At 45.3% G+C, this 10,605-nt stretch overlaps 1 protein-coding gene across 1 annotated transcript in view; it reads right to left on the bottom strand.

Annotated features, from left to right (window-relative positions):
- The window catches only part of COL23A1 (collagen type XXIII alpha 1 chain), a 309,945-nt gene extending 308,508 nt beyond the window's left edge, over positions 1 to 1,437 (bottom strand). The window contains exons 1-2 of the mRNA XM_034655722.1: positions 1,410 to 1,437; positions 117 to 220 (exon numbers count right to left, since the gene is read on the bottom strand). Of these exons, the coding sequence (XP_034511613.1) occupies positions 117 to 220; positions 1,410 to 1,437 (132 nt within the window). The remainder of the gene's footprint in view (positions 1 to 116; positions 221 to 1,409) is intronic.
- Positions 1,438 to 10,605: the final 9,168 nt, after the last annotated feature.

Here is a 10,605-nt window from a genome sequence, read left to right as displayed (position 1 = left end):
CCGGCCGGCCCCGCGCGGCGAGGGGCGGGGGAGGGAAGGGAGCTGGCTCCTCCGAGCCCCCCTCTCCCCGGCGCGCGCCTGGCCGACCCCCGGCGCGGCGCGGACCTGCCGCTCACCTGTCCGGGGTGCCGGGCTGCACCCCGCTGTCGCGCGCGCACCTCGGCGGCTCCCCCGGCCCAGGTTCCCTGCGATCCCGAGAGGACTGCGGGGCGCCCGGACACTCAGCGCCTTCTGCAGCCCACCCCTGGCTGGTGCATCATTCGTGCCTGGGGGAAATGGCCCCTCAACTTGTGAATTAACCTTTCCGACACTTTTTTTTTTTTTTTTTTTTTTNTTTTTTGAAGTTCAGAACTTCAAACCCCGTGGAAAACTTAGTGAGTCCGGCCTGGATGGTGCCTTAGCGCCGCTCGGTGGCCAAAAGCGATCTCTGCGCGCTCGCGCTTGGAGACGCAGTCGGGGTTGCGATCTCGCCAAGCGGGAAGATGCTCTCAGAATCTTAGCGCTCTCACCATTTATTAGGTGTGGTGCTGGGAGCAGAAATTGTTAAGACCTCTCCGCTGACCTAGAGAGGGTTTTCATTTGGAAAAATCGAGACTATCACAAATGGAAAAGATGGGGGGAAAGAGCTCCAACTTCTGTTCGGGTGATGGCTTAATTCCGTAGTGGAAGCACAGCTTGGCCCAAAGTGATAATTCAGTATGCACCCCCATTGAGCCTATCCCGCCGACCTGCTGCAGACTTAGATCACAGGGTTCAGGTAGGAAAGCCTGAACGAGAATGAAGAGGCCCTCACAGTCTTGCCAAGAAAGGAAAGAAAGGCTGGAAGTCCGGCGGGGTCTCTGCCTGTTCACACATTCCTACCAGGTGTATTTATATCCTAAAACCGGTCTCACCATACCGCTTCCGCTAACGCCTGTAATATTCAAATAAAACCACAAACTGCTGGCTTAGATCTTCATGATTTGGGCAACTCCACAACCTTTTTTTTTTTTTTTTTGAGAAAAAGACCTGTTCTCTCTTATCTCTCGCTCTCTGGGTATCTGTGGATTAGCCATTTCTGTGGCTAGATTACTCATCTCTGAAAATTGTTGAGGACCTCCAGCTGACAGATCCCTCCTTACTCCCTTAGTTCAGAGGGTATAACCACCTCTAAGACTGGAATAACACAGAAGTGATTGGCGTCTCACCTCTGCAGCTTTGTAGCTGCGACCTTCCTTAGGTAAATTGGGCTTGTGGTTAGGTGACCACACAGAGCTAAGTCTTGGGGCTATGCCACAATCCAGTCTATGCCCAATAAATAGTCCCAGAGTACTCGCTAAGCAAACTAGATTGTGTACTTGGGAAGAGGCCAATGTCAGATTATGGGTTAACACTTCCGTCTACAGACACATAGACTAATTGCCCACTACCTGTGTTAACGTTACTGCACGTCCCCATGTTTGAGGCAGCATTATCTACAAGAGCCAAATTATGGAGGCAGCCCAAGTGTCCATCGACTACTGAATGGATAAGAGGTGGTATGTATACACACACACAATGGAATATTACTCAGCCGCAAAAAAGAATGAAATCTTGCCATTTGCAACAGCATGGTTGGAGCTAGAGAGTATTATGCAAAGTGAAATAAGTCAGTTAAAGAAAGACAAATACCATATGATTTCACTCATATGTGGAATTTAAGAAAAGACAAACGATCATGGGCGGGGGGAAAGGTGAGAAAGAGACAAACCAAGAAATAGACTCTTAACTATAGAGAGCAAACTCATGGTTTCGAGAGGGGAGGTGGGTGGGGGATGGGGGCAACAGGTGATGGGAATTAAGAAGGGCGCTTGTCGTGATGAGAACCAGGTGATGTATGGAAGTGCTGAATCACCTGAAACTAATATAACACTGTATGTTAACTGGAATTTAAGTAAAAACTTTAAAACTTTCAAAAAAAAAACTTTTAAAAAAAGTTTAAAAAAATAAAAACTAAAAAAAAAGCCAAGCTCATTGATCCGTTAGGCCTTTGCCCTCGCCTACTACCTCCCTATCTGGAATGTTCTGCTCTCAGATCTTTGAACAGCAAGCTCTTCCTTCCGGTCAAGGTCCTCAGGTCCTCAAACCTCACCAGCTCTGAAGGACCTGCCCAAACTGCCCAACCCAAGGTCCGTAGCTCCCCTCCGAAGGATTACTCGGGGGAGCAGGCCATTTATCACTGTTTGAAGTTACCTTTTCATTAGCAAGACCTTTGTCTTGCTCACCACTGTTTTCTCAAAAAACAGAACAGGATCTGACACATGGTTGATGCTCAGTAAATATTTGTCAAAAGAATGAAGGCAAGGTGAAAATAGGTTTACTGCCCACAGCTCCCTTTAAAAGCCAAGGAAGAAAACACTGTCTTGTTTTTGTTAGGTTTACTGCCCACAGCTCCCTTTAAAAGCCAAGGAAGAAAACACTGTCTTGTTTTGTCCTAGAAGGAACAGATGGCCTCCTCAGACTGCAGACAGCCTGAACGTAAAGACTTTACAAAGTGGGGCGGTTGAAGGGAAGCCAACAGGGGGTGCTGAGGAAGCCCCCTGGGGTAGCAACAGTGGGGAGCATTACAATTCTAGCTGAAGGGGTGAAGACGAGGAGCTGTTGGGGGGACCCTGTGAATGCTCGGAGCTGTGAAAAGTTCTGCAGTGCAGGAGCTGTGGACTTGGGTTAAGGGGCTCCATGAGCCGGAAGGTGGGAGCCAGGGGGGATGGTCTTTCTCTCCTCCTGCTCTCTGATTGGGTCTCCTGCCTCCCGCTGACCGAACCCACAGGGTAGGAACCCAGAGGGTGCAGTGCAAGAGGTGAGCCTGCTAAGGACAGAGTCAGAGAGGCGAAGAGCGGCTCTGTCGAGGGGAAAAAAAAGAGAGAGAGAGAGAATCCCCACCACATTACCTAACACACATATAGCACTTAGCAAGCTCAATACAGCTATGGCTGCTTCTGAGTGGCTAACCGGTCAGCAGCAGGGACTAATCCTCAGGCAGCCCAGCTGGCCACTTGATGGCAAATCAACTAGTTTGGACTCCCTCCACCCTGGAAGGGCCAGCGGGTTGTCCCTCATGGGGACAGCCAGCTAGTCCAGGTACGGGTTTGTCTTTCCTGTCTGTAGAGCCTCAGCCAGTACCACTGTCTTGACAGATGGCCTGGTCCATAGGTATGGAATTCCATACGACACAGCATCTGAGCGAGGGACCCATCTGACGGTGGGAGTGAGTCCGTGACCATGGAATCTACGGGTCCTGTTATATCCTGCACCAGCCAGAAGCAGCCAGGCTCACCGTTCTAGGATACTGTTCCACTCCTGGAACCGCCTTTCAAAGGCACAGGTGAAAAACCAACTCATAGTATTTAGAGGCAAAATACAGGTGTAATAAAGGTTCCTCTTTACCCACGGGGGATACATTCCAAGACCCCCAGGGGATGCCTGGCACTGCAGATCGTACTGAACCCCATATATACTAGATTTTTCTTCGATATCGACATTCTTATGATAAAGTTTAAGTTATAAACTAGGCACAGGGGTGCCTGGGGGGCTCAGTCAGTTAAGCGTCTCCTTCAGCTCAGGTCATGATCCCAGGGTCCTGGGATCGTGCCCCGTGTTGGGCTCTCTGCTCAGAGGGGAGTCTGCTTCTCCCTCTTTCTCTGCCTGCCACTCTGCCAGCTTATGCTCTCTGTGTCAAATAAATAAAAATCTTTAAAAAAATTAATTAGGCACATTGGGGTGCCTGGGTGGCTCAGTCGTTAAGCGTCTGCCTTCGGCTCAGGGCGTGATCCCAGCATTATGGGATCGAGCCCCACATCAGGCTCCTCCGCTGGGAGCCTGCTTCTTCCTCTCCCACTCCCCCTGCTCGTGTTCCCTCTCTCACTGGCTGTCTCTGTCAAATAAATAAATAAAATCTTTTAAAAAAATAAAAATAAAAAATTAGGCACGATAATAGATTAACAAAAAATAGAACAATTATAATAATGTCTTGTAATAAAAGTTATGTGAATGTGGTCTCTCTCAAAATATCTTATTACACTGTGCTCACCCCCCCCCCTTTATTTTTTTTGGTGATGTGAGATGACAAAATGCTTTCGTGCTGAGAGGAAGCGAGGCGAATGATGTCGGCGGCGTGACGCAGCGTCACTACGGACCTTCTGATGTTACATCAGCAGCATCTTCCTCCAGACCATGGTTGCGCGTGGATAACTGAAACCCCGGAATGTGAAACCGTGGATCAGGGAGGGCTCCTGCACTCAAAAAGGCTGCAGGGCCACCTTGCAGGTCGTGGTATATGATACTGTGTTCCCAATAAAACATGGGTCTAGGAACCAAGGGGTAGAAGCGAGAGTAGCCCCACGCACCGTCACCCCGCATGACGCACTGGGGCATTTTGTACTTGCTGTCCTCACAGCTGTGGGTCCTGCAGGGTTGGAGAGGCTAGTTCTCAAAGGGGTTACACTCTCGCCTGGGGATACAGCAGAGCTCCATTCAACTATAAGCTACGGCTGCCACCCAGGGCACTTGGAGCTCGGTGTCAGGGACCTGAAGTGATCGAGTCATCATTCTGGTGGGGGTGACTGACCCCTGATCAGCAGGAGGAGATAGGGCTGCTTGGATACAGTGGGGGCAGGGGGGACTACGCCAGGCACCTTGTGATACCTCTTTGTCCCCTTGTCACTGTGAACAGCAGTGTGTAACAACGCAGCCTGGTGATTGACAAGGGCACAGAATAAAACGGGCATTATAACATATTTTATTAAGAAATTATTCGGGTCAGATAGGGTTGATCACCCCTGCCGAAGATCATAAGTAATGTTGATGATGAAAAAGTTCAAATACGGGGCGCCCGGGTGGCTCAGTTGGGTAAGCGTCTGCCTTCAGCTCGGGGTGTGATCCTGGGGTCCTGGTGGGCTCCCTGCTCAGGGGGGAGTCTGCTTCTCCCTCTCCCTCTGCCTCTCCCCCAACTTGTGGTCTCTCTCTCTCTCTCTCAAATAAATAAATAAAATCTTTAAAAAAAAGTTCATTTTTTTTAATGACTAGGAAATATGGTTTAAATGACGCTATAACGCTTAATGGGCTAAGCTTCAATTACCTGAGGAAACTGTTGCATAGAAAAGGTGGTGTGATACGGTGGAGAAAACACTAGGTTTTGACGTTAACACCTAGATTCTAGTTCCAGCTCCACTGACAGCCCCCAGCTACTTCCTATTCCGGACCCCCAGTTTTCCCACTTACAAAATGGAGATACTGGCAGACACTAGATTTCCTCTGCCTGAAACAACTAGGAAATGAGGCAAACTCTATGAATTGTCCGTTGTCAGGACACTAGACACCAGGCAGTGTAGGCCAGCGATCCTTGGGCGATGGGAAACAAATGAAGGGAGACCAAGGACTGCCCCAGTTTACTGTCTGGAGTTGTTTCCAGGCCACGGTGCAGGGAGGAGGACCCAGGCAGAGCCACCCTGGGGTGAAGAGACACAAGTCCAAGCAGGGCAAGGCGGTTAGAATTTGCAGGGTAGAGGAGTGGAGAGAGAGAGACCATCATCACATTGGCGAGGAAACTACGTGAGGCCAAGGAAGAACCACATAGAAGGACAAGGAAGGAAAAACTGATGATTCACAGGGCATGGGATAGAGTAAAAGATTTTGCCTCAGTAGTGGGGGAAAAAACCCAGAATTCTACACCCAGTGCAAGTATCTTTCAAAAACCAAAGTCTAAACGAATACATCAATACAAAAGCTAAAAGGTTGTATTACCAGTTGACCCACAATAAAAACAAATGTTAAAGTAATTCAGGCAGAAGGAAAGCCATACCAGATGGAAATATGGGTTTACATAAGGGATTGAAAACCGCTGGAAATGATGACTCTGTGGGTAAATATAAGAATTTTTATTCATATCTCTTTAAAAGATAATTGAGGTTTTAAAGCAAAAACACAATGTATTGTGGGGTTGTAGCATATGGCTAAGTAAAATGTGTGATGACAAGAGTACAAAGATCAGGAATGGAGAAATTTAGGTAATTTACTGTTAGAAGATCCTTTTGCTCTCAGTCGTGAGTTCAAGCAGGGCAATGGAGCCCTGCGTTGGGCTCCACGCCCCTACTTAAAAAAAAGAACTATAACTTAATATACTTATAAATATGATCCCTTTGCTATATATGTGAACTGGCATAATGTTACTTAAAGGCAAATTGTAGTAAGGATGCAGACTACAATCTCTAAGGCAACCGCAAAACACACCCCCTGCGTGCGCGCGCGCGCGCGCACACACACACACACACACACACGCACACACGGAGAATTGTAGGTAATAAGCCACCAACAGGGGGCGCCTGAATGGCTCAGTCTGCTAAACCGCTGACTCTTGAGTTTGGCTCAGGTGACATGATCTCTGGGTGGTGAGATTGAGTCCCAAATCGGACCCTGCACCGGGCGTGGAGTCCGCTTGAGCTTCTCTCTCCTTCTGCCCCTCCCCCTGCTCACGCGCACAATCTCTCTCTCGAATAAATAAAATCTTAAAAAAAGCAATATAGGGAATAAATTAAGAAATTATGAAAATAAAAGCTACTATTCACTAGCACGTTTTGTAAATTATTTCATTTAATAACCTCAGGATCGCCCTTGGGAAGTTAGGTATTGTATCCCAGCTCACAGATGAGACCGCAGAGGGTATGTACCCTGCACACCTATGTAGGGTAATCCCAGGGTGTGGATCCAGTCTGACGCTGCAGGCAAGCGTTACCACACCGACGGGATTATTCTCATATGTGCAGTTGTGAGACACACAAAATAAGGTCAATGTTTCTGAAGCAATTTTAAAAATATAAAATAGTAAGATCTTTTAAAATTAAATTCCTCTACCAATGACATGGGCCTATTCTTGTCATTCATTCAAAATTGTACCTGCCCATGTTGTCTTTAGTTAAGAGTAAATACAGCAGCACTGGATTTTTTAAGTAAAAAAAAAAAAAACAACATAAATTTCATTTATACTTCTAATGGGAGACATTTTAAATCATGGGGTGGGGAGAGGGGCATGGGAACACCCCCAAATCTACAATTAATCTTTTTTTTTAAAGATTTTATTTATTTGACAGAGAGAAACAAAGCGAGAGAGAGAACACAAGCAAGGGGAGTGGGAGAGGGAGAAGCAGGCTTCCCGCTGAGCAGGGAGCTGGATGCGGGGCTCGATCCCAGGACCCTGGGATCACACCCTGAGCGGAAGGCAGATGCTAAACGACTGAGTCACCCAGGCACCCCTACAATTAATCTTTAGTTCATCTCATTACACGTAACTACCTTTAATAGTACCTGAAAGAACTAAGTCTATGGGGTGCTTATCTCAAAGGATATTTTCAGGTGGTTTCAAGTCTTCATAATTAAATCTGTCTTGTAAGGATCTATGATTTTCCCCCAGAAATTGTGACATTTAAACCAACTAAAACCAGGAAAGGAGTGAATGTAAGAAAATGTATCTGAATACTAGACATTCTTGATTGGTAAAAACAAATAAGAAACAAATTTCTTTGAAAATCCTATTCCCCATGATGTTTCAGTGAAATGTCGCAATAAAAACTACAACTTTAGGGAGTCAAAAATAGAATTCTTTTTTAAAAAGATTAATTTGAGAGCGAGCGAGTGGGGGGGCAGTGTGGAGGGGCAGAGGGCTAGGGAGAGAATCCAAGCAGACTCCCCACAGAGAGCGGAGTCCAGCTCGGGGCTCAATCTCACAACCCTGAGATCATGACCTGAGCTGAAATCAAGTCAGAGGTTTCACTGACTGAACCACCCAGGCACCCCCCAAAATAGAATTCTTGATAGTTTAGTAATTTCTGGTGCCATAAAGAGAAACAATTAATAGTTAGAAAAATTAAAAAAAAAACACACACAGGAAGTCATCTGCGTTGAAACAGTTATAGAAAACAGAGTAATTGCTTTTTATTAGTGGGACCACTAAATGCCAGGTAATCTGCTAGATGCTTTTAATCACCCTGTAGCATAGATATTACCCCTAAGAAATTCCAAGTAACAAAGTCAAGTCACTTTAAATCGTTTGCTCCCCAAACACAGAGACCGGGGACTGACCTTAGAACCATGCTGGTAAGAAGTCTGAGCTCTTTCAATTCACTGAACTCTTACCCCAAGGAATTAGCTGATAGATGAGAAATGCAAGACACAAAGGGCTAGAAGCTTCTTTACCTTAATGGCATTTCAACCTGGAGGCTTGATTAGAGCTGGGTTTTTGTTTGAAGGCAATGACACCAAGTGCTGTGTATGTCCTATTGCATCACCCAGAAGTTCATCAGCAAGTCCTCTGGTTGTCATTGAGCTCAGATTGAACCCTGAGTTCACATGCTATCAACCTGATCCTTCCGTTACAAAGTTCTCCATCAATTTTTCACCCAATGGTTTTAACCTCCACTGATTGCTGCCTGGATCTTTAATTCATTAACAGCTGCTACACATTGCCTTTCTAACATCCCTTCTGTGTTTACTAGGAGGAATTCTATTTTTAAAAATTCCCTTCGGGTCGCCTGGGTGACTCAGGCAGTTAAAAATCTGCCTTCGGCTCAGGTCATGATGCCAGGGTCATGGGATCGAGCACCGCATCTGGCTCCCTGCTCAGCGGGGAGACTCTCCCTCTCCTTCTGCCCCTCCCCGCTGCTCATGTGCGTGCTCTCTCATATAAATAAAAAATGAATTTAAAATTTAAAAATTCCCTTCATCAACTATCAGTTTACAGGATCATGGGGATTAGAGAAATGGACACCACTCTGGTGAAATACTGAATATGGGAAATTCTTTAAAGACAAGTGAGCCAGTTTCATTAGCAAAGAAACAGAACGGGGGGCGGGGGTGGGGGTGGCAAAAGGTACACATCATGACTCTAAGAGACCTAAGACATATTAGCAATGCGTGGACGCTGACTGGGTCCCGATTCAAAGCAACCAATATAAAAAGACATTTTCTTAAGACAAATTTTAAAAATAGACTCAATATCAGATAAGGAATTATTTTGTTAGGTATGATAATGGCAGGGTATTTTTAAAAACTCATCTGTTAAAAGGTACACAGAAATATTACGGGTGAAATGATACGGTATCTGGCATTTATATATAAATACAATAGGAAAACAGGCTGAGGAAGAGATGAAACAAAATTTACAGTGTTTTTAAATTTTGAAGCTGGGCTGTAAGTACTTAGAGGTTCATCATTCTACTGTTGCCTTATATTTTTAAAAAGTAATTACCAATATAGAACTTCCCCCACATGACTCAAATTAAATGTATTCGCATTGCCTATATCTCAAAAGTCTGGATTGACCAAATTGTAAAACCTATCTTTGACTTTACATTCTATTTATCTAAAAAACTGAAACAAAACCAATTAACCAGACAAAACTTTAGCTTAAGGATTTACCTGGAGATGGCAACCTCTTAAAAATGGTAAAATGATCAACTCTTTTAAGAATTTAAACTGTTTTGGGGCGCCTGGGTGGCTCAGCCGTTAAGCGTCTGCCTTCGGCTCAGGGCGTGATCCCGGCGTTCTGGGATCGAGCCCCACATCAGGCTCTTCCGCTGGGAGCCTGCTTCTTCCCTCTCCCACTCCCCCTGCTTGTGTTCCCTCTCTCGCTGGCTGTCTCTGTCAAATAAATAAAATCTTAAAAAAAAAAAAAAGAATTTAAACTGTTTTGACCTATTTGTGAACATTCAATCTAAGCCAACAATTACTGACACCGCTTTTGGTACTGTTATTTGAAATGAATCCTTCCAACTATAATATTTGAAAATGTACCTTGTTAAGAAGTACTGGATAATTTCCACTTAAAATATTTTATCTGCACCAAGTTTTGTGGGAATCACAAACTTCAAATTGGGAAGGATGTAAAAACTTCACTGACAAAGTTTGCTTTCATTTATACATTTCCTCATGTCAAGATAAGCTTTGTGCCTACCTACTGAAAACATAATTTTAAATTCAAATGACCTTACCATTTTAACCTTTTTTTTTTTAATTTTATTTATTTATTTGACAGAGATAGAGACAGCCAGCGAGAGAGGGAACACAAGCAGGGGGAGTGGGAGAGGAAGAAGCAGGCTCATAGCGGAAGAGCCTGATGTGGGGCTCGATCCCATAACGATCCCATAACGCTGGGATCACGCCCTGAGCCGAAGGCAGACGCTTCACCGCTATGCCACCCAGGCGCCCCCATTTTAACCATTTTGACAGCTGAAGCTACATATCAACTGTAGTAAAGAAAAATGTGCAGATGGAATCCAAGTATTAAAACTTTCTATTAACCATTACTTTCCATTTCATCCCAACTCATTTCACAGTAGAGCTATGAACAAGACTCAAACTGATGGAGTTTTGGACTCCACAAAGTCAGTCCAAAAAAGAAAGCAGGAATCTAGGAAACCTGAGTTTAAGTCACAACTCGGCCACGACTGAGAGACTTGGCCAAATCATTTCCAGTTTCCATAGCATCTAGCTCTTCAAGATTACTCAGAGGAATGTTTTTCAATTTTACAAATTGTAAAATTTCACAGGGTAATTTGCTGCCAGTTGAGTAATAGCGGGCGTCAATTTTAATCTGCT

Source organism: Ailuropoda melanoleuca, chromosome 3 (assembly GCF_002007445.2).
Source record: "Ailuropoda melanoleuca isolate Jingjing chromosome 3, ASM200744v2, whole genome shotgun sequence".
NCBI lineage: Eukaryota > Metazoa > Chordata > Mammalia > Carnivora > Ursidae > Ailuropoda > Ailuropoda melanoleuca.
Note: the sequence above shows the minus strand (reverse complement) of the source record. Positions and strands in the feature narration are given on the sequence as shown.